Here is a 25,289-nt window from a genome sequence, read left to right as displayed (position 1 = left end):
CCAATTCAAAACAGAGTTTATAAGGCCATTTTTATGCTTCATTGATAAAGAGTTTGTAGTTATACTTTTAGGTATATGAAGCATTCCTTTATAAAGTACAGAAAAGCTTAATCAGTTGCTGAACAATTTTCTGTCAATATGTTATACTTCTTAATGCATGAAACCTAGTATGAGGTTTATGCTATTTCCAAAGTTTTAAGAATATAGTTGTTCTCTGATAATTTCTCTTTCTTTCTACAGTGAAATGGACTTCCTCAAAAATGAACACTTTGCTATCCCAGTAGTTTGTGACTCTGTTCAACCTTCTTTGGATCATAAAGACTCTGAAGACAGTGGACAGAATCCAGTTATAAGTAGCTCAGACAAGCAAAAAGACAAAGATATCCATCTTTCAAAGTCAGATGAAGTTGATTCCACTATTCCTAAGGAGAATTTCCCAAATTCTGTCCCCAGGAGAGAAAAAGAAGAAATGCCATCTTCTTCTCCATCAAGTAAAAACACAGTCCATTTTGATAAACCTAATAGGTTAGTATGCAACGTATGTTTGGAAATGTATCTTTCAGTTATTTTAATACCTTGCGAAACTAGAAGAGCTTCATTTCTTGTTTTGCAGGTCAGATGTATGAATTTTTACATTTGGGATGAACTCAACACAAGATACATGTCTCAAAAACATCACAAAGTAATTGCTAAGTTCAGTTACATTAAAGAGGCTTAAAACATAAGTGGGGTATCTTCTATCTTAGCAGAGTACTTAAACCCACAAAATAATATGTATGTTCTATGTGCTATGAACTCATCCAGTGACTTTTTTTTTAAGATTTAATTATTTATTTGAGAGAGGGAAAGAGAGCATGCACGTGTATACAAGCGGGAGGGGCAGAGGAAGAGGAGCGAGAATATGAAGCAGACTCCCTGCTAAGCACAGAGCGAGTACAGGGCTCCATCTCACAATCCCGAAGTCACAACCTGATCCGAAACCAAGAGTCGACACTGAACCAGCTGAGCCACCCAGGCGCCCCTGTAGCCAGTGATTTTTACCTTTTCTCTGTTCAGTCATTAACAGACTCAGTAGAAGGTTTTGATACTGCATAGTTACCAGTGTAAACAGGGCAGTTATTTCTGCTCCTAGTCCTTTTTCCTGTGTCTGCTTCAATTACTAATACTATATCATTAGTCTTCTCTTAATTCATTTACTTAATTTTTATGGGTCTCAGTAATTGAAATCAGATGAGATAATGGTGGTTATCAAAATTACGTTATCTAAATTACGATCAGGTTTTCTAATGGAGGAGACAAAATATAATTTTAAAATATTTTAGGTTGTAATGTGAAAAAATCATTTTAGAAAGGAATATTTACTCTGCTCTTTTCTTATATTCTAAGCACAGTTCTAAATTCTTTCTGTATCCTAACTTATTTCATCTTCACAAATATCCTATGGTGCGATTCTGAGCCACAAGTCATGCTTCCTCCTCGTATTAAACAGACAGGTGGCACACCTAGTGTTGGGAGATTTTGGAAAGTACGTCTGATTTCTTTTAGATTTAGAGGTACTCACTATTGGTAAGAAGTTTTTTTTTTTTTAAACAAATCTTTCCACTGATGAACCACAACTTTTTGTATACCTACTAAGCCACATTTTTCTTTAGGTATTAGAGAGGTTACAAAGTTGAAGTACATATGACCCAGTCTTCAAGATGTATTTTTGCTAGTCTGGGTAAGATAGAGTAAAAAATCTATGTTACAATACTTAGCAATCATGGCATTTGTAGTAGTTCTTTAGTGTTTAGGAGTACCTCCGTATATCTCTTTTGATATACAAAGCCACTTTCTGGAGAAAGATGGTTATTAAATATGTTCAACTAATTTTTTAGCTCTTAACTATGTGCTAGGCAGTGTTAACAAGGAATATAATGGAAGGCAAAACATGTGGTAACAAACATAGTATGAGAGAGCCAACAATCAGACAATCTTAATAAAAGTATGAAAAATAGTAATATAAGAGAAGTTCAGCTTTCTTTAGGGACACACAGTCAGGACACCTAACCTAGTCATCAGAACAGGGAAGTTTTCAGGGAAGAAGTGTCTAACCTGAGGCCTGACAACTAAATAGAAGTTAACCAAATAAAGATGTAGGAGGAAGAGTGTTCTCATCAAGAAAGGATAGCATGGGGGGCGCCTGGGTGACTGAGTGGGTTAATCCTCTGCCTTTGGCTCAGGTCATGATCCCAGGGTCCTGGGATCGAGCCCTGCATTGGGCTCTCCGCTCAGCGGGAAGCCTGCTTCCTCCTCTCTCTGCCTGCCTCTCTGCCTACTTGTGATCTCTGTCAAATAAATAAATAAAATCTTTAAAAAAAGAAAAAAGAAAAGAAAGGATAGCATGGACTACGAGAATACCACACATTTTGGGGAACTAAGAAGAATTTAGTAAGCTTTAAGCAAAGACTAAGTCATATAAGCCATGTTAACTCATTTTAGAGAGCTGGGACATGATGGTATGTATCTAAGTTTTAGAAAGAGTCCTCTAAGGTAGAGGTGTTGGAGGGTAGCAAGATGAGAGGAAAGGAGACTAATAGGGCATCTCTTAGAAGAATCCGGGTAAGCAATGATTGAGGCCTGACTTGCGTTAGAAAGAAGTAAATAGAATGTTAGATAGTTAGAAGGTAAAAGCTTGATTGAATTTGGGGTTAAATGAAAGGGAAAGATAAAGGCTGATTTGTGGTTTCTGGGTTGGTTGATTAGATGGATCATGGCTGTTCCACTGAAAGAATATGGGAGAAGGAACATGGATGAGCAGATAGACTTAAGCTTTGGTACATTACTCTCTATGATCATAGAAATTACTGATCACTTTGTAGTGTGTATACTAAATGACCTCTGTTTTGTAACTTTTAGGGTTAGACCTTTTCTTTGTGGATTGAACACATACAGCACAACTTATTCATATTTTTATGAATACTACTACATAGAAACTAGTGTCGTTTTGGAGATACGAATGTTTTAAACTCATTTTTTAAACATTAAAAAGTTAATATTTTCAATTACAAAAAATACAATATACTGTGAAGGTTGACTGAGTCTCTGCTTCATTTATCTCTGATTTTTACCTCTTTATGTGGGCTTATAATATTAAGGTTTATCATTATCATTAGAGAGGTCTGCAAAACTAATTCCTGCCAGCACCTTTGTATCCACTGTTTACTTTTCTGGAACCAGAGAGAATCAGGGAGAAAAAAGTCCTCGTTTCAGATTTTGCAAATACTTTCTGTAATCATTGACCTGTTCTACATTTCAGGTTTGATCTGTTGACGTTTATGGCTGTTTGTTCATATAACATCAAACATTTTAAAAATCAGTTATTGCTAATTTTTTTCCCCTCTGTAATTCTCTAGGGAAGTATCCTCCAAGTCATTGTTGGTTGAAAAATCCAGTTAGCATTTGTGGGGCAGTATTAATGCAGGTTTTGGAGTTAAAACACGCGACTTACCTTCTCCTACATGCCAGGGGTAACTGTTTGGTATTGTCCCCTTTTCATCCAATTTTTCTTCTAGGAAATTGTCTCCTGCTTTCCACCAAGCTCTACTCTCTTTTTGTCGAATGTCAGCAGATAGTCGCTTAGGATCAGAGGTAAATTATATCATATATTCTTGGAACTGTCTTAAAATATTTGGTTTTTCTTCTCAGTATCTCATCCAAAAGCAGCTGTGATAAGACTCCATTTCAAATAAACATCTATTTTTTTAAATAATGCTCTAAGAAATAATTCCTTTCTTTTAAGAAAGGTAGTTGATCACTTCTGGCCTTTCAATTAAAGTTTGGTTTAGTATTAAAGTGACCTTTTGTAGTCTATTTTTAATTTGTTATGTCTGACATACGGTAATATGCCTCTTTTGGGTATAGTTTGGAAACCAGTATAAGTGTACATATTGTTTATATTTCAGTTATTTTTAGATCACTCCATTATTTCATTAGGCGTGGTTATCTTTTTTTTTTCCTAAGATTTTATTTATTTGAGAGAGGGAGAGCACAAGTGCAGTGGAGGGGCAGAGGGAGACCAAGAAGCAGACTCCCCACTGAGCAGGGAGCCCCACATTGCTAGACGACGCTAGACTGAATCCCAGGGCCTGAGATCATGAACTGGGTTGAAGACAGTCGCTTAACTGACTGAGCCACCTAGGTGCCCCAGCAGTGGTTATCTTTGATGGCTGAGTTTGTTAGCTCTCAGATTAGTTTTCCCCAAGTGCTTTGTAATTGTTGGAGGTTCATCTTGACGGGATATTTTTTTTTTCTATCTTTATACTCTTCTGCTTTTTAGTTGTTGTGTTGTGGTTGATTCCACTCGACCTCTTGTGGGCTTCAGTTTCACAATGTCATTGCTAATAGAAAAGAGCTAGAGGATGGTTTGGTTACATTTCTGGCAATCCTCACAGCAAGAATAGGTTGGCCTCCGGGGCCACCTCTTGTATGCAGCTTCACTCTACCAACTCTTGCCGTAGGCATAGATCCTAGCTTTGTAGGGCATCTTTTCAAGAATAAAAGAAAAACCGCTGAAGCTACGTCTATCCTATGTTATCTGTAGTTGTTCCCAGAACTGCAGCCTAGTAGGGCTCCTTGGATTCCCCCTTGCTTCTTCCTGGTGTTTTCAACCCATTTCATGCTTACAGAAGTGTTTATCCTATGTGGAACACAGTTCTTGTTCTTGTTGATGGGGTGTCCTTGTTATTACCATTACCATCAGCAGATGGAATTTTGGATGCATGCTAGGAGCAGAGGTAGCAGGGTCTAAAGCAGGTTCTAAACTTCAAGAACCATCATTCATGGAAGTTCTACACTGTCATCATTTATTAATTCTTTGGTTTTCTAGGTGTCTCGGATTGCAGACAGTGAGAAGAGCGTTATGTTAATGCTGGGGCGCTGCCTGCCACACATTGTTCCTAATGTGCTGTTAGCAAAGAGAGAGGTGAGACACATAGAAGTGTTTTCTTCCCAGTAATTCCATCATGTTGTCCATTTTCTGTCATTTTGAAGTTTAGTGTTATATTTTTATTTTGTTAAAGTCTATTACTTGCAATCATATTCTTACTTTTGTGCATGCATCTCTGCTCCTAGAAAATGGTTTTACACCTCTGTCAGGTGAGTTCAGTAAAACTGCATGGTATTCATGTTTTTCCAATTGTGCTTAAAGCATCATTAGCTTCTGCAACACTAACTATTACTGTAGGTCCATTTATGTGCCATGAATACTGTATGTTTTTTATATTACCAGTTAACTAATTTATTTTATCTCTACTTTTGATATGATATGCTTGATATTTATACAAAAATAGACCCTCTTCATATTGAAAATAACTGGGACTAATAATGTAACTTTTTTCCTAAATGTACTTGTAATGACCTTATAAATGTTAGTTTTATTATATTTGTTTGTCAATAATCACACTTGTCTTACAATGATAAGATAGTTATAGTATTGACAATAACTTTTGAAAGTACCTTCTTTTCCTTTTCTTGTAGTTAACTCTGTTACTGACAGATGCTTAAAATATCCAAAATACAGTAGCCAATATCTTTTAGTACAGATAGCCTCTGTTATGAGCCATAATGTAAGGAGTTATCTTTAGAGTTACATTTAGCCAAGAAAAGAGCAATAAAAAGTTATCCATAATCTAATTTAAATGATAGTGGATGATTTATTTGTAACCAAGTTTAATAATTTATTTGAACTATTCAATTTATAAACATGACTTCCAGTTAACAAAATATTTTTTATAAAAAATGGGTTAAGAATATTTTAGAATATATCCTATAAGTCTTCTGTTATCCTCTTAATATTTACCTGATTTCAATCATAATTCTTGGGACCTACAGTATGATAGGTACACAGTGCATTGGCAAAACCCATATAAAGCTTATCCTTAATTATCCGTTTAGCATAAGAAATTTGTACTGATCCTCAAGAAAACTTATATGTAGAAACTTACATGTAAAACTTATATTAAAAATGCTTATTCCTCTAGGTGTTTTGAATTGAAAAATTTAAAAGACTGTTTTCTTACTGGTGGTTTTATTTTACCTAATATATAAAAATAGTTGTGAGATATTCGTTAAGTGTGGAAGATTCCTGTATCTTGAAGGATCAGTGTCCAATTTCAGATTGTTTTGCAGTTCTGCCTGGCAGAATGGTGTTTGAGCTTCTTTTCCTTTTTTAGCTTGTAACATAATCCATGCAATGCATTAATGTTTGCATCCCTTTTACTATGTTTCCTTAAGATAATATTTAAAATAGCACAGAAACCTAATTGTTATGAGATGCAGTTTAAGCCTTATTTTAATTTTCCCTTTTTTTATCATAAAAGATTCTACCACTAAAATCTGATTGTACTGCATGAAATATTTATAAATTTGCATCATCAGTAATCAGATACACTATATATATAAATATATATGTAACCATATATATTTATACATATACACATTTTGTTTGTGGTATGATGTTTACTTTTATGGCTGGTTTAAATTTTTTGTATTTAAAAAATACGTACTTATAATTTCATGAAGGAAGTGATCGTTTATCTTTGTTGATTTAATTGTACATTATTTTATCAGAAAATTTACCATTTATAATATATCAAAGTTGTATTCTCTTGAAATTAAATTGATAAATAATGAAGTTTATCTTGGTTTGGTTTGAAACCAATCCCAGGGCATGAAAGGACAAAACTTCTATTTCATTTCATGCTTTGATATTAGATTACCTTTATTTAATATTTCACCTTAATTCCTTAAATACATATTTTTAAAAATGTCTTGTGATTAAAGGATTAAAATTTTGATTTTTTTCTTCTCAAGTTTTATATAATCTTTTATCAGGATAAGCCTTTTTATTAATATGTAAATATAATTAAAATGCCCTTCAGTAAACTGGTCATAATAATATCCTAGCTGGTTATATAAATAAATCATTAGAAACTTGATTTAAGGTTTTGGTTATGTAACACATTTACATGGTTAACTTCTTTTAAATATAAAAAGATAAACAACAAAAACTCTTCCCTTGTCTCTGAGCCACCATTCCACATGCAATAAATGTTACTAGTTTCTAGTATATTCTGTTAAGTCCTTTACCCATTTTTTAATTAGGTTGTTTGTCTTCGTTTTTGAGTTGTAAGAGTTCTTACAATTCTGAATATTAAGCCCTTATTTTATATATGATTTGCAAATATTTCCTTCCATTTGGTAAGTTGTCTTTTCACATTTTTTGATAATGTCCTTTGATGGACATTTAAATGTTTTTCTTTTGTTGCTTGTGTTTTTGGCGTCAAATCTAAGAATCTCTTGCCAAGTCTGAGGCCAAGAAGATTTATCCCCTATGCTTCTTTCTAATAGTTTTATAGCTTTAGCTCTTATATTTAGGTCATTGATCCATTTTGTATTTGTATATGGAATAAGGCACGGGTCCATTTTTATTCCTTTCATGTGATTGTCCAGTTGTCCCACCACTAGTTGTTGAAATGTTTTCCCATTGAATAGTCATGGCACCTTTGTCAAAAATTAGTTGTCAGCAGATATTTGGATTTCTTTCTAGACTGTTAGTCCTGTTCTGTTGGTCTTTATGTTTATCCCTACGCCTGTACCAACCACACTATTTTGATTACTGTAGCTTTCTACTAAGTTTTGAAATTGGAAAGTATGAATTCACTAAGTTTTTTTCCTTTTTCAATATTTACCTTTTCAAGGCCCCTTGCAATTCCTTAGGAATTTAATACTCCACTTTCATTCTGCAGTAAACATCATTGGAATTTTGAAAGGAATTGCCTTGAATTTTATAGATCACTTTAGGGAGTACTGCCATTCTTTTTTTTTTTTTTTAAGATTTTATTAATTTATTTGAGAGAGAGAGTGAGAGAGGAGAGGAGGGACAGAGGAAGAAGCAGACTGCTCGCTGAGCAGGGAGCCTGATGCGAGGCTCACTCCCCGGACTCTGGGATCATGACCTGACTGGGGATGAAGGCAGACACTTAACCAACTGAGCCACCCAGGCACCAAGGAGTACTGCCATTCAAATGGCAGTAATTCTTCTAATTCATGAACATGGGATTCTTTTCATTTATTTATGTCTTTAAATTTTTCCAGCAGTGTTTTATAGTTTTCTATGTGTAAGTCCTTCACTTCCTTTATTTTAGTTTTTTTAAAGGCTTATTTATTTATTTTAGAGAGAAAGAGGGTGCATGTGTGGGTGTGAGAGGGGCAAAGGGAGAGAATCTTTCAGGTAGTCTCCTTGCTAAGCACAAAGCCTAACACTGGCCTCCTTCCCTTGACCCATGAAATCACACCCTGAGCCCAAAGAGTCTGATGTTTAACCTACTGAGTCACCTAGGTGCTCCTTTCGTTACTTTTTTTTTTCTTCACTTCCTTGTTTTAATTTATTCTTAAGTATTTTTATTGTTTTGGATGGTATTGTAAATGGAATTTCCCCTTAATTTCCATTCAGATTGTTCATTGCTGGTTTATAGAAACAGAACTGATATTTGTGTGGTAATCTCTTACCTTGCAACTTTGTTGAATTAGTTTATTAGTTCTAGTAGTTCTTTTGTGGATTCTAATGTGATTTTCTTTATCTGGAGTGACATTATCTATAAATCTTCCTTTCCAATTTTAGATAGCTTTTATTACTTTCTCTTGCTTAATTTCTCTGGCTAGGACTTACAGTACAATGTTGAATAGCAGTGTTTTGAGAAAACAGATACTTTTTGTCTTGTTCCTGATTTTGTGGGGAAACCTTTCAGTTTTTCACCATTGAGTATGATACTGGGTATGGGCTTTTCATAAATGCCTTTTATCATATTAAGGAAGTTTTCTTCTATTCATAGTTTGCAGTGTTTTTATCATGAAAGGATGTTGAATTCTGTCAGATGATTTTTCTGCATCAATTGAGATGATAGTTATTTTCCCTTTGTTTTATTGATGTAGTATAATATGTTATTGATTTTTCATATATTGAACCAGCCTTGCATTCCTGGGATAAATCCCACTAGGTCTCAGTGTATAATCCTTCTCATGTATTGTTGGATTGGGTGTTAGTATTTTTTTGCACATTTTTGCATCTAAAAATTTCTGATATCTATTGGTCTATAGTTTTAACACTGAGAATTGCCTGGCCTAACATCTGCTCTATTCTTGAGAATGTTTCATATGCACTTGAAAAATAAATCTTTTGCTGTTGTCAGGGTGTTTTATATATGTCTATTAGATTTAATTATTTTATAGTGTTCAGGTCCTCTGCTTCCTTACTGATCTGTTTAGTTGCTTATCCATTATTGAAACTAGGGAATTGAAGTCTCCAAATACTGTAGCGCTGCATTGTATTTTTTCAGAAATATTTTGTGCATGTAAGCAAACTCAAATACATGATCTTTCTTCCATGATTTACACAAATGGTACTACACTTCTATGTACTATTCTTTACTTTGCTTTTTTTCCATTTAACATTATATTTTTGTATCACTCTATGTCAGTATATAAAGAACTTCCTTGTTCTTAAGGCTGCATAATACCTAGTCTCTTTATAGTCTTTTAAACATGTTTTAAATTAGTGTTTTTCAGACTTTATTGGCGACACTTAGTAAGACATTTTATGTCATGTGCCAGTATATAATACATATATATAATTAAAATGAAAGTTTGACAAACCAGTATTGCCTTTACTAATTATGAAAAGTTAAAATAGAAGACAATCAATATCAAACATAATTTTATAAATACTTTTAAACAATAATGCCTAAATAAACAATAAAAAAGAAAAGAATGCTCTTCACAATAAATGAAACAAGATGGGATCGAGATGGAGACAAACCATAAGAGACTCTTAATCTCACAAAACAAACTGAGGGTTGGGGGGCGGGGGTGGTAGAGAGAGGGTGGTGGGGTTATGGACATTGGGGAGGGTATGTGCTATGGTGAGTGCTGTGAAGTGTGTAAACCTGGTGATTCACAGACCTGTACCCCTGGGGATAATAATACATTATATGTTAATTTAAAATCTTAAAAATTTAATAAAAAAAAAAGAATGTTCTTCATGATCCACTTAAGTGGGTTTTGACCCATTGTTTTAAAGGGAGTGACATAAAATTTAATTAAAGCTATCTAATAAATTAAACTTTTTATTTTTTATAAAAGTGGAAAGCACAGTGAATATAGATGTTAGTGTTATTTGTTTTGTTTTTTAAAAGAAAAGTAACAAACTCATTAAAGCTTTAGGTCACAATTATTACATTTTTTAAATTTAATGTACCATAATGTTTCAAATCTAAGATGCCATTAATTATAACAATTATGCCCCTTTAAGAAAGAAGAAGTCCCATGAAATTATAACATTTTCCGTTATAAGTTATACCCCAATTTCAGAGATAATTAAAAGTGAAAAAAATTTCCTCTTATCTACTGTTAAGTAATGGTAATCTTTTTTAAAAAGTGTTTCAAAAGACCTACTTGCCTGTTGATTTGGGGAGGAAAAAAAAATCATGAACAAATTTTCTATTTGTGGCTTATGTAGTAGTTCATCTTAATGGGTTCATTGAAGAACTTGAATCTTTCAAACCAAATTACAGAATAAATGTGGGTATATAGGCTAAAGAAGTTGATTTTTCAGTCTCTGCTTTAAATGCACTTGAAGGGAAAATTCTGTAATTTAAAAATAAGATTTCATAATAGATTACTTCTAAAAAGCATTTTTAAATAATACATCTAAATTTAATTTTTATTTTCATTCTATGCCAAGGAAAGCTGACTCGGAAAAGCAAAGGAGAAGTCTGGGCCTGGAATGGGGATGAGCAAGTGGAAATGGGGAATGAGTCCAAGCTTTCTTTTTGAGATGTTGAAATTGTTCCAAAATTAGATTGGTGGTAGTTGCACGACTCTGCATATACTAAAAACCACTGAATGTACACTTGAATTTTTATGATATATAAAATATGTCTCATTAAGCTAGAAAAAAGGGGGCAAAGGAGAGAACCAATTCCCTAAAAATTTTTTTTTAAATTTTATTTATTTACTTTTGAGAGAGTGGGAGCGCCACATGAGCAGGGGGAGGAACAGAGAGAGAGAGAGGGAGATAATCTCAGCAGACTGCACCCTGAGCACAGAGCTTGTGGAGGGGCATCCCATGACCTCGAGACCACGACCCAGCTGAAACCAAGAATCTGACCCTTACATGACTCAACCATCCTGGTGCCCCTTCCGAAAAGTTTTAAATGTAGTATTGTCTCTAAAGATCTGCCTGTCTTCTGAGAAACCAAACTTCGCTCATTCATGTTTGCTCCATGATGCATTTTTTAACTTGGAGTGATAATAGCCCAGGTAATTATAACTATATGAGACTGGTAGGAAAAGGTTTGACTTTTACCTTTCTAAGTTCTTTAGCTAGTCTAATAATGAAATTAACATAGGACAGATTTGTAGGAGAAAAATAAATTCAATTACCTATGTATGTAGGGGCCCCACAGCAATATAAGACCCAAGGACAAGCTGGGCAATTAGGCTTACATGCAGTCTTGAGCTGATGGTGTAAGAACGGGGAGGAGGGTGATTCACAGGACAGTAAGAAGAGCAGATGTTTGGTAGTTAGGTGTTTGTCTTTTCATATAGATAAGTCATTCAGATAAAATACCTATTTCTTAGAAGTAGCTCTCTTTTTGGGCCCAGCTCCCTATCTAAATTCTTTTTGGTAGTTTAAAGAAGAGGTGAAAGTTTTTCTTGGGTCTGCTGGATCTTGATCGCCTTCAGCTCAAAATAGTCTACATGCCAAAATGGGATATTTTGGGAAGACTTGTTCTGAACCCCTTCAAGAGTTATACGAAAGAATAGTAGATAAGTAAAGTAAAATAGGTAGTATGGTGAAGTAGATAGGATTTGTCCATCTCCTTTACCTGTTTAATGTGTGTTTTTATGTGTATGTTAATTTTGGAAGTAAATCACGTGCTCTTTAGCAGTATCACTTTTTTTTCTTTTTTTTTTTTTTTTAAGATTTTGGAGAGAGGTGGGGAGGAGTAGACTCGCTGCTGAATGTGCAGGGAGCCCAATGCGGGGCTTGATTTCATGACCTGAGCTGAAGGCAGATGCTTAACCAGTTGAGCCCAGGCGCCCCAGCAGTATCAGGGATTTAAAGTCATTCACGTATTTTTAATTAGGCTTCCTGAAGGAAGGAATAATTCTAAGGTAGATAATAATAAGCCTTAGATAATAATTTTGAGAATAGATACTTTAGGGACCCTTGAAGTATAGAACTTTTCCAGAGGTGAGTAATCTTTTTATTTCTTATGTGAGTCTTTGTAATGTCCTTCCTTTCTCTTCCTTCTCTCCCTCCTTCCTTCCTTTCTTTATTTCCTTATTTCTTTATTTCTTTTAATTTTTTTAAGTAAGCTCTATGCCCATCATGGGGCTTGAAATCAGAACCCAAAGATCAGGAGTCTCATGCTCTACCAACTGAGCCAGCCAGGCGCCCCTCTTTCTTTTTTAAATGTATTACTGTCAACACCCTGACAAGTTTCAACTGAAAATCTAAATCGGAGGGTGTACCCTTATTATAACTTGAATTTAAATTGTAATTTGGTATTGCTTAACATCTAGGCAAAAGACAAAATGGAAAATTTTAAGATAACAGCTACCTAAAATTTTTAAATGAAGCTTTACTTATAGGAAATAATTTAATGGAAAAATGAGGGCAAGCAGTGAACTATAGTTTACTGGAGTAATATGTTAACCTTTCTAGAATGGTAAAATTTTTCTTGTTGACCTGAAGCACTCAAACATTTCCTCCTTGGCATCTGATCTAAATGTAATGCTTCCATTTCTGTTTTAGAGTTCTTACAGATCTTGAAGCCCTTGTCTAATCAACATTTCCAGGCTTTTTTTAAAGTTAAAATTTGCCTTCATTTCCCCGCCCAACATCTAATCCCTCAGGTTGTTTTAGATCCTTTTTAGGTGCTTCCTCTCCCTGCCTCCCGCTTTCTGTTGTCACACACTAATCTCCTTAAGACTAAGAAAGTTAAGTAAAAATACTCCCAAAATCAAATGTAAAATTCTCTAAAGATGTTTCCTACCTCTAAAGTGATTTCTTTGTTATCATTAGAAGTTATTTTGTTTTAGTTGTGAAACTGAACTATTTAATGCCCTACCAAATCCCTTTGGCAACCTAAGTTGGAGAGGTGGGAGATCATTCATGTAGAGAGAACTAGCTTTGTTATTAAAACTGTAAAAGTCATTTACTTGAGTAAAATGTAAATAACTAAGCCTTTTAGATTAATGAATTCTAAAGGCCTTACAAATATCTTTTCCAAAATGACAATAAAGTAATGGAATATGTACTACAATAGGATTACTGTACTGATTTCCTCCCTAGTAATTAGTAGGACATCTGTTTTATATTTCACTTCAGTACACACTTATTGAGTACAACCAGTTGCTAAAGCATGTTTTAAATAAAATATTTAAGATTTCTGTTGCCTTAAGGTATGGACTCAGTAACTTTTTGTGTGTGGTTGGGGGGCCACTACCTTTTGAATATAATGTTACCAAAGCGATAGTATTTTCTTACCATGGTTATTACTGTTTTTTTTTTTATCAACGTGCAGTATTAAATCTGATTTGCTTAAGGATCTTTTCATGTGAAAAATTCCTTTTTTTTTTTAAGATTATTTATATATTTGAGAGCAAGAGAGTGAAAGAGAGCACAAGCAGGGGTAGAGGAGAAGGAGAAGCAGGCTCCCCACTGAGCAGGGAACCCTGCACGGGGGGCCTCCGCATCATGACCTGTTTGTTGCTTAACGGATGGAGCCACATATGCATCCCATGTGAAACATTCTTGAGCTTTAGATAAGATGTCTGACATTGCTCTCCTATTCTCAATACATTTTTTTGTATGTAATCATTTAAAGTCATTTTTAAACCACCATCACCTTGGGGAAAAAAAAGAAGCTACCACCTTGCCTCCTGAAGGAAATTTAGCTATCACTTTTTAAATGTTTCATTCAAGAATTATAAGGAAAGTTTTTAAAACACTAGACCTCTTCGTTGGAGACATGATACCGAAGAGAGAATATTGGTTCATATCTATATATTTATGAATAGTGTGAAAATGGTGAATACAGACTTAATAGATTATGATGTGGATATATTAATACTTCAGAGGCTTGAAAGAGATGAATTCACAGTAAATAAATGTGAATATACAACAGCAAATACATATGTACAGAATTTTTTTTTTAAGGATTTTTTTTTTTTAAGATTTTATTTATTTATTTGACAGAGATCACAAGTAGGCAGAGAGGCAGGCAGAGCGAGAGGGAGGAAGAAGCAGGCTCCCTGCTGAGCAGAAAGCCCGATGTGGGGCTTGATCCCAGGACCCCGAGATCACGACCTGAGCCGAAGGCAGCGGCTTAACCCACTGAGCCACCCAGGCGCCCCCAGAATCAGGGTGGTACAAATAGAACTTTTGAATAAATGAATGAATTTGTACAAATAGAACTTGTGAATAATTAAAATATTTGGAGACAGTCATAACTTAGCAATTAAAATCCTTGATGATCCTGTGAGAAACAGACTACTCTTTCCACTTTTTTCTGCCATCACTTACTGGGCCTCTTCTCAGCTCTATATTTCTTTAAGAGGAAGAGACTGACCTACGTTATACACTGAGTTATAACTGTTTGAGCCATTAATGTGCCAAGATGTACTCAATTCTCCTGGGCATGGAATATCCAAAAATGATTGGCAATGACTTCCCATATGTTGTTAATTTTGCCAGCAAGAAATGAAAGCAAATGGCAATATAACTTATTACTGTGATTCAGAAAAGTGAAAAGTATTTTCCTTCAAAGTCCTAACTTCATAAACATACAAGAAGGTAAATTCATAAGGGTACAAGAAGTGACAGGTTTTCCTCCCATGTGTCAGTTCGGATTGGTTGGTAATAGCTGCTGTGTTGAGAAGTGCTTTGGTAAGTGCTAAGGCTTTGTGAGCCCAGCTTGGAAAAACTAATAATTCTGCATTAGCAATAAAGAAGGAAATTGCAGATTGTATATGAAATATTCCCATTTCTGCCCTGATCTTAATTCTTTTTATGTTTTACTTGAAGAAACTAAAAATCAGAGAAGTTTGTGATTTTTCATTAGGTTTTCAGTTTTGGCACATATTTCAGTTAAAAGATTCTTTATATTAATGTAGGATATAACCTTCCTCTTTAATTAAGGATCTCAAAATGAAAGGCACAAAGAATAAATAGTAACAATTATTTTGCTATGCTTGTTTTCAGATAAAACGAAATAATTGTACTTTATATTTTCAACAGTGTATATGTATGCATTTGCAATTATAGCAAATACCTACATTACAAAACTTTAAAGAGAAATACAGTAGGAGGAGAATGGAAGAGTACGTATGTAGAGACAATGGAAACAGGAAGAAGGTTGAGGAGAAGCAAGAAAACTCAGGAAAGAAGGATCTGACATGAGGGGAAAATTCGAATAAAATATTGAGAGTCTTTCTTGATTTTCATGCATTAATATTTTTTCTCCTTTTCTTAGTGCCTTCTAGAATAACTGCTTTTTCATCTTTAAGGTTCTTCTCTCACTGGGATATGCTGATGCAACGTCTCAGTCCTCTCATGAGTATCGTTGGCTCTTAGTAGTCCAAATGGAATCCTCTAAGGATTAGGATAGTCCTTGTTATTAATAATCTCCTACTCTAGTATTTCATCAAAGGTTGTTTATTTTTCTCCTACAAAGTCAAGACCAATGCTTCAAGCATCACATCAAATCTCTGGCAAAAACATTACTTAACAACATAAGATCTATACTTTTCTTCCATTCCCAGTACAAAATTTTTTTCCCTTATTACTTTTTATTAGTTTTGCTTTTCATTTGCTCACTAATGTAAAATCTACAGAGGGCCCAAATACAAAGATGACAGAATAAATGTTTTAAATTTGTTCTTACTTCTCAGTCAGCTCATATCAGATCAGCTCATATCAGATTTATTCTTAGCTCTTATCTATATCTTCGTACCTTCAATTAAAGATTTGTACCAGGTAATTATAATTTTAAAATAATACATAAAGACTTTAGAAATAATGGGAAGGGACTTGTAGTCATTCTTCTAAGCTGTAGTTTCAACTCTGCTAAAAATTTGATTATCCTTTTCTAAGGGAGCATCTTCAGAATGGGAAGATACTTCTACAGTGTAGCCTTTTCTACAGGATATTGTACCTTATTACATAGTGATCAGTTCCTTTTATATTTATTTTTTTAAGATTCTATTTATTTATTTGAGAGAGAGCACAAGTAGAGTGGAGGGGTAGAGGGAGAGGAAGAAGTCGACTCCCCTCCAGGCAGGGAGCCTTATGCTGGGCTCCATTCCAGGATGCTGGGATCATGACCTGAGCCAAAGGCAGACGCTTAACCTACTGGGTTACCTAGGCACCCCCATCAGTTTCTGTTTTAAATCTACTAGCACTTTTTGGTGGGTAGGAAGATAGATGGGAAAAAGAAATGGTGGGAGTAATCATTCTGTTCTTATTACATCACACTGATTTCCTTAGATTAACTATAGAATATTATTTTTACAACTTAGAAAAAGTTTTCCTCCAAAAATATTTAACATTTTTGGACCTTTATTCTCATTAGATTTGAAAATCTGTTCCAAAATGAAAAACATTAATATCTTTTGAATGTATTTTAGAATTTTGTCTTAGTTTATTTAAAATGTGGAACAATTTTGATTTACATATTTCTTGGGGAGAGAGAAGTAAACTTTTGTTATTACTTTTATACAAAATACTGAATTTACCACTGCATGTTGAATGTGCAATAAATAAGATATTACTAAAATTTCCATTTGAACATAAAATATTTCTACTAATACTTCTACAGCAATGCTGAGAGCGTTTGGCACCCGTGGAAATGGTTTTCTTTTTAATTAGCCATGGGGTTATGTGGGAAGGGTACAAAATTTTTAAATAGGTAGTCTTAATTAAGACATAATATTGTATTTATGGAAGTGGAATGAGTTGTCTTCATTTTCTGTTAGCTTTTTAAATTTTAAAATATAGTTAACTTCTGCAAGTTTTTTTTTAAAGACTTCCAAAATTAAAATTACCGTATCAGCTTAAAGTAAGATAGAATGTTACTTAGTGCAAAAGCTAGTAGACCATTAGAAAGGACTGGATGAGGAAGTAAGGTTCGTTGAATCTTTAGTAACTTGATTACGGTGTGATTCACACTTTCTCTACAACCAACACATAAATACATGTTTCAGTGATTTTTCTTGAATTACTTATTTTACAAAATTAGAACTTGCTCTTTTGTATGTTGAGGTTTATTTCATTTTAAATGTCCATTTAAGAATACTCTGGGGGGGGGAAATGAATATTTTGCAATGCATTTTTACTTTGCATTTTTCCACCTTCATATTTCTTCAGGAGTTGATCCCCCTCATATTGTGTACAGCGTGCCTGCATCCTGAGCCTAAAGAAAGAGACCAGCTTCTCCACATACTTTTCAATTTGATCAAGAGGCCAGATGATGAGCAAAGGTAGGTCTGACTACTTCTTTGGGAAACACATATAATGTTGATTTATTAATTTTACTCATTTGGCATCATGATTAGCATTTAATCTAAGTGCCTTCTTTCTGTCCCAGTATTTATTTTAATAAGCAGAGGAAACATTGGCCCCATTCACAGAGTTCTGCAGTGTTTCCTATTTTTTTTTTTTTTAGTGTTTCCATTCTTACTATTCCAGTTACTCATGTTGGATTTGTACACTTTTATTTTAGTTACCTTTAGACTTCTGATTCAGATATCTCTTCGCCTTTGTCTTTCACTTTTGCTTTCAAAGAATTGCTTAATATTCCCCCTTTTCCCACAGATGAACTAGATATATCATGACTTCTCTACAGAAGTTAAATATTTAATATATGAATTTCTGCATCACTGGGCTATTTTTAAACCAGTTAACTGTATGGCTACAGGAATACAGTATTTTGTTTTGTTAGTTGTGACTCAAATCTCAACTATTGATACCTGAGTGAAGAAATGAGTTATATCTGAGAGTAGTGAAGGGATACACATCAGGGTGACTTTCCAGAAGAATTGGCAATAGGTTTTGGTCAAGCAACAATGATGTTTACCACAGAGAATAAAACCTTTAAATAAAAGTGAAACTTTTAAGTGAAGCTATGCAAACGTGAACATGAACAAAACATCCTTGTGGGTCAGTGGGTTAAATAAGCAATGGATGGGTAAAATTGGGCAGTTGAAATGTTTTTCTGTGTTACAATTTTCTATTTTAATGAATACTTTTGCAAAACAGTAGTACCTTATGATTAGGTAACTTTATATATTCAGTACTCATTTCACTGATTGTCAGCATTTTTACCTCATCTGAAAATGTTAGAAAATCTTAAGAGTGAACCATAGAACAAGTAAAGCTCAAAATTTTAAATACAAATTATCTCTCAACTCTGAGAATAAAAACAGCCATCCAGACTTTAAAACCTTATGAGTATATATCTCTTTCCCCTTCTTACCAAAATATACCTGGGCAAGCAGAGAAATATGTCCTTTCAGGATCCATTCAGGATGAATCTGCACCAGCACCTCACAGGCTGGTCAAATAGAAAGAAAGCAAATTAAATCACTATTCATTGCAAACTGAAAATTTTATAGAATAATTTGATGGTGCTGTTCAGGAAAATTAATATTCTATTTTCGCGTTGAAAAATACTATTCCCAGACTATTAACTCTAGGAAACAATCTGAGGGTTGCTGGGTGGCCAGAGTGGAGGGACGGTGTTTAACTGGGTGATGGGCATTAAGGGCATGTGATTTAATGAGCACTGGGTTTAATACGCAACTGATGCATAACCAAAGTACATCTGAAACTAATGATAATGCTACATGTTAATTGAATTTAAGTAAAGTCAGATAAAAATACTATTCCCTCTCTTCATGACTTGATTAATAACTAAATACCATTGATTACATTATTTTTAAATTTACAAGGCAAAACCCTCTAGATCTCTAGCCTGTTTTCATAGACTCCACATGTGAAGCTAATAGCTGCCACCTGGTGGCCAGAAGTACCCATTAGCCTTACTTCAGGTTTGGACCTTTTATTCTCTTTAGATTTGAAGATCTATTCCAACATGAAAAACATTAATATCTTTTGAATATATTTTAGAATTTTGTCTTCGTTTACTTAAAATGTGAAACAGCTTTGGTTTGCATGTTTCTTTGAAAGAAATAAACTTTTGTTAGTACTTTCCTACAAAATAATGAATTTACCTGTTATGACAGGAATTCAGCACTCATGTTCACATTTAAATGTTTCACCTTTCAGAAACACAAGTACTTATTAAAATATACCTATCAGTTGACTCACTGTGTATATAATTAACAAAGTGTAATATATTTACCGTATAATTAATTGTTACTTTTCCTTACTTAATAAACCTCAGGCTTCTTCGGTTATATCCTAAGAAAAACTTAATATTATGCTTAGTATTGGTGCTTTTTGCCTATTCTTTGCTAACAACTATAATTGACAACATATTTCTACCTGCATCAAATACTAGTTAAACGTTCCCTGTCCTGTGATTTTTCTACAAGTGGGAACGTTAATTTTTTTTTTTTTAAAGATTTATTTGTTTATTTTAGAGAGAAAGAGAATGTGTGTGAGTTGGGGGCAGAGGAGGGAGAGGGAGAGAGAATCTCAAGCAGGCTCCCTGCTGAGCATGGAGCTCCACACAGGTGCTCTTAGCACCCTGAGATCATGACCTGAGCAGAAGTCAACAGTTGGATGCTTAACCAACTGAGCCACCCAGGTGCCCCAAGTGAACATTAATTTTTACCATAACAGAAGCCTGTTTCCAATGCTGTTAATAATCTGTTAATAGGCCATCTGACCTCTTCTGTTTTCAACCTGTATTTCAAAATTGTCATACTTTTTAAAATTAACTCTTGTTGGCTAAGAAGTTTGCCTTGAGGGGCCTAATATTTTTTCAGCAAGTTTAGACATCTTTAGTATGTAGACGGTGGCTCATGATTAAAGTTATTTCACATGAAGTTTTCATACAAGTGTGTACTTCTTACAAATGTTGAAATGCCTACATTTTACATAAATTCATTTATTACACAAGTCCAGCATTTGTGGAACCAATGTATATGCTTTTTCACGATTTTAAGATACTAGTGGGGAAAAAAACAGTGTTCAGATATTGGGCAATTTCCACTGGGGGGACAGGCAGCTAAAATTCTGTCTGTATATCTTAGAATTTCTTTTCCCATTTTCTTTCTTTTTTTTTTTTGAAGATTTTATTTATTCATTTGACAGAGAGAGAGAGATCATAAGTAGACAGAGAGGTAGGCAGAGAGACAGGGGGAAGCAGGCTCCCTGCTGAGCAGAGAGCCTGATGCAGGGCTGAGATTATGACCGAGCTGAAGGTAGAGGCTTAATCCTGAGCCACCCAGGCGCCCCCCCCCCCATTTTCTTTTATTCGCTTTGTTTGCCTCTCCAAAGTAGAAGAAAATAGAAAAGCAAAGGGAAAGTTGAGAAATAGGCATAGAAGACAATAATATACATATAAAGGGGAATGGGATAGATAAAAATGCCAGATTAAAATGAGAATAAGGGGCAGTGTACAACGAAGATACACTGGCTCAATACTTTCCTCATCGTTGTCCAGGTACTCTTTGTCTGCCGTTACTCTTCTAACCTGAGAGAAAATTTAAGGTCATTTTGCAGTTTAAGTTAAGTTGACTTATTTTGAGAAGTAGCAATGGGCAATGCCTGGGCTTAAAGTGCTGTTTCTATAATTAATATGAATTAAACATTCTAATTTGTTTTTCTTAGAAGCTGCATACTTTAAAACATGTATTGAAAACATACTTTTTTCCCCCATGAGGTTTTACTGTTTTGAACTAGATAAAAGAGGAAAAGTTTATAATTCTGCATTTTAAAGTCATTTAAAATGAACTTCATTCTGAAGAGTGAAAAGTCATATATAAAGCTTTATACTTTCTTAAGTTTCAAATCTGTCAATTCAAGTGAAGTTACTATATTATTTACATACTGATTCTGTAACAAATTACCCCAAAAGAAAGTGGTTTGAAATAACATTTATTTTTATATTACAGTTTATGTGAGTCATTTAATCTGGGTCCTCTGCTTCGGGGTCTCTAAATAAGGCTGTAATCAAGTGTTGGCTGAGGCTGTCGTCCTGTCAAGGCTCAGTCTGAAAGGATTTGTTTCTGAGCTTACTCAAATAGTTGAATCATGGACAGGATTCAGTTTCTCCTGTGTTTGTGAAGAGGTCCTCAGTTTCTTAGCGGCTTTCAGCCAGAGTTTCCTTAAGTTCCTTGCTGCGGGGCCTCACATACTTCATCAAAGCATGCCAGCTGAGAAGGCAGTAGAGAGGGTCCCAAAGATGGACATCACAGACTTCTGTAACCTAATCTCAGAAGTGACATCCCATCACTTTGGCCATTATTCTGTTCATTGAAAGCAAATCATTAAGTCCGGTCTACACTCAAGGATATGGAATGACCTAAAAGCATGAATATCAGGAGACAGACAACATTGGGAGCCACGTCAGAAGCTGCCTACCCCATTTGTCTTGTGTATAAAATTCCGATTTAAGAAATACCGTTTTTAGATTATAATTATAGAAACATTGAGGAAATAATGACTGGCTGTTTTAGTGTCTAGAAACTGAAATTCGGTAGAAGCTAAAGCATTAGACATAGTATCTCAGAATGCATGTATAGGAAGTTAATTCAGGAGGTATGAGTTTAAGCGTCACACCAACAGAGAATTCTTTCAGTGTCTCACAAATGGTGCTGTCACTGCTGGAGGAAGGAATCTTAACTAACTCGTTTTCTTGGTGGCAGCCTAGTCCATTGTTGGAAAAGTCCAATTTGATTGTACAAAAATGTTGTATGTTATATGAATTACAGAGCTGGCTCTTTTTAACCCTTAGCAAGTTGTGCTTTCTCATGCAATTACAAGTGTTTATTTATGTTATTTTTCAGGCAGATGATACTGACGGGTTGTGTGGCATTTGCACGTCATGTTGGACCAACACGCGTAGAGGCTGAACTTTTACCACAGTGTTGGGAACAGGTAAATAACTGTATTGGGTTTTCCCCTCACTATTATATTCTAACCTGTTATAAATGTTCTTATTTTCTCTTTTAAATGCCAGTAGGAAATATGTGGAATCTAAATTATGCTCCTGTATCTGTAGTCCGGCACAGTAATTTCATAGCACTTAAGAATGCTCTGGGATGCTTTGCTTTCTTCAGTCTTCCAGCAAATAGTTAAGAAACACTAGTTTCATTGCCACGTACTGCTGTAGTCATTACATACAGTAATGAACAAAATACATACAGTGCTGAACAAAAGACAAAGACCTTTTAGTGGGGAGATAAGAGTAAAGAAATAAATGGTATGTCTTATATTATAAATTATGGACAAAAATAAAGCAGAATAAGGATTAGAGAGTGATGGAGAGTGCTCTTTTAGAAAGGGTGGTTAGAATAGGAATCTGAGAAAGGAATGATTAGTCAAGGATTTGAATGAAGTGAGTTAGTATAAATACAAAAGCTCTCAGGTGGGTTCAAGGGAGAGCGAGGCCAATGCGTGTTTTCATGTGTGTAGAGGGGGTGGGAGAAATAACATATGTATTATACATTTGTATATATTGCAAATATATACAGAATATAAAGTATAAACCTTTGATGTGGGAGGTTTTTGTATTTATAATCCATCTCACCCATTTACTCACAATACTTTTGGTTTTATATTGAATTTTAATATTCCAGTCCTGTGGAGAACTCACAGGCATTGACTTTTTAGACTTGGTGTTTAGGTCATTGAGTGGCTTACTTATCCATCTTTTAAAAAAGTTGGATTTCTTTCTTATAAAGACAGATTTCATGGCCTTATTTATAAATAGCATAGTCGTTTATTCTTATTACTGGTCTCTGGAATATCACTAAAGCATATGGCCCTTTGGAATTCTATTCCTAGTTTCTTTGAGTATTCATTTTTTTTCTTTAAAATGTAGTTGAGTTTTATCTAGATAAAATATCTGAACTGAACATTATAAAAGGTCCTCTTATCTCTGACAGTCTCCTCATGTCACCTAGATTATAGTGCATACTAATTTAGGGTGTGAGGGTCTAATTATTGAAAGTCAAACTTGGGAACAGCATATACAATTTTAAATTTACAATTCTGTACAGTTATTCACAGGTACATACAATTACTAATCGTTTTTTCCATTTCTTTTTTTTTGTTAAGCACTTTTGAGATAGATATTATATACCGATTTAAAGTGTACAATTTAGTGCTTTTTAGTATACCCACAGAGTTGTACAACCATCACCACAATCAGTTTTTTTTTAAGATTTTACTTATAATTTTAGAGAGAGAGCTTGACAGAAAGAGAGCGTAAGCAAGGGAGGACAGAGGGAGATACAGGCTCCTGCTGAGCAGGGAGCCTGATGCAGGGCTTGATCCCAGGATCCCAGGATCATGACCTGAGCTGAAGGCAGCTGCTTAACCAACTGCACCACACAGGTGCTCCCACCACAATCAATTTTAGAACAGTTTTATCACCCCAAAAAGAAACTCCAAATACCTTTGAACTTAGTTCTCTTAGTTCAAGTTTGTTTTGGCTATTCCAGGTCCCTTGAATTTCCATGTGAATTTTAGGATGAGCTAACCAATTTCTGCAAATAAGGCATCTGGAATTTTCATAAGGATTGCATTTTATCTATAGATCAGTGTGGAGAGTATCTCACCATGCTAACAATAATGAGCCATCTAACCCATGAATTTAGGATGTCTTTCCATCTATTTAGTTCTTTTCAGTTTTCTTTCAAAAATGTTTTGTTGCTTTCAGAATATAATTTTTGTACTTTTTTTGCTTAATTTATTCCTAAATATTTTATTCTTTTTGATACTATTGTAAATAGAATTTTCTTAATTTTATTTTCTATTTGTTACAGCATAGAGAGATAAAGTTGATTTTAGTATGTACATTTAATTTTAAGACTCATTGAGCTAGACTAAAGAAAAGCAAAATGAAAGTTTACATATAACACACTTTGACATTCAAACCATTTGCTTTGAAGTTACTATTTCTGGAAAATTTATTTTACAGATATTAGTTATAAACATCTTTACCACCATCTCTTCTATTACTTGAATAAACATGGATATCGGGGATCTGTCTAGCCGACTACCTCCTGTTTGTTGCCCAGTAGATTGCTATGTAATTTCTTTTCTTAATTTTAGGCATCCAATACATTAATGAATTATGTCACCTTTTCATATGGGAATATGAGAACAGATATACTTCTTTTCCAGTCAAGGAAAGATTTATATTCTATGAAGAAGACATATGGGAACAAAACCCAGTATGTGTCATTTTTTTTGTTATTTTTTATTAAGGTTCAGTGTAGCCATCACAGCAGCAGAACCCTTTCATCTTGCTTATACAAACAGGAATGGATTGAAGTCTGCTTACGTTAAAAACAAAATCATGTCACTAGTCAAGGGCTCTGGTTAAATCATTGATTAACTTACTTCCTAATCCCTTAGTTAAAAAAGAGAATTGATGAGTCACTCCTGGCACATATTATAAGCCATATCTATAATATCCAGAAGCTGAGTTTTTCAAATTTAAAAATAAACTAATGTTGCTAGGGATGGAGAAAGGTGCTTCTGACATCTTAAGGAAAGCCTAGTTGTAGGTAAGCCCACTACCTCTAGACACCATGCCATGTATTCATCTTTGCTTTATCCTTTTTTCTTTAACAGATAACCCCTGTGACCTCATTTTTAAGGCTCTCTCTGATTCCCTTATTCCTGATTCAGACATAGGCACACAGGGATTCCCAGAAGTGGGAACAAAAACAAAACAAAACAAAAAAAAAAGGTGCTTTATCGCATTCTTAACAGGATTTATTGTGAGAAGTAATTCCCTCTTGGAGGAAAGGAGATTATGTTGTTCATACTTGATTTGTGTATTTTTTACTCTAGATTAACCACAAATACCCAGAAAGACGACTGCTCGTGGCAGAATCCTGTGGAGCATTGGCACCTTACCTTCCCGTAAGAATTGTCATTTTTTCTTAAAAACCTTTTTTCCTTTTAATAATAGAGAAACCTTTTTTCAAGGTTTCTTGACTTATACATTTTAATTCAAATTATCCCAGGGCATGCTATC

At 34.4% G+C, this 25,289-nt stretch overlaps 1 protein-coding gene across 8 annotated transcripts in view; it reads left to right on the top strand.

Moving 5' to 3' along the window:
* RELCH (RAB11 binding and LisH domain, coiled-coil and HEAT repeat containing) overlaps positions 1-25,289 on the top strand; it is a 110,935-nt gene that overhangs the window by 34,273 nt on the left and 51,373 nt on the right. For all 8 annotated transcript variants that reach the window (XM_032872290.1, XM_032872292.1, XM_032872289.1 and 5 more), the window contains 6 exons: positions 241-525; positions 3,555-3,630; positions 4,868-4,963; positions 17,474-17,586; positions 22,084-22,174; positions 25,103-25,174. In XM_032872290.1, coding sequence (XP_032728181.1) covers positions 241-525; positions 3,555-3,630; positions 4,868-4,963; positions 17,474-17,586; positions 22,084-22,174; positions 25,103-25,174 — 733 coding nt within the window. The remainder of the gene's footprint in view (positions 1-240; positions 526-3,554; positions 3,631-4,867; positions 4,964-17,473; positions 17,587-22,083; positions 22,175-25,102; positions 25,175-25,289) is intronic.

Source organism: Lontra canadensis, unplaced genomic scaffold (assembly GCF_010015895.1).
Source record: "Lontra canadensis isolate GAN:19392208 unplaced genomic scaffold, GSC_riverotter_1.0 scaffold44, whole genome shotgun sequence".
NCBI classification, from domain to species: Eukaryota; Metazoa; Chordata; class Mammalia; order Carnivora; family Mustelidae; genus Lontra; species Lontra canadensis.
Note: the sequence above shows the minus strand (reverse complement) of the source record. Positions and strands in the feature narration are given on the sequence as shown.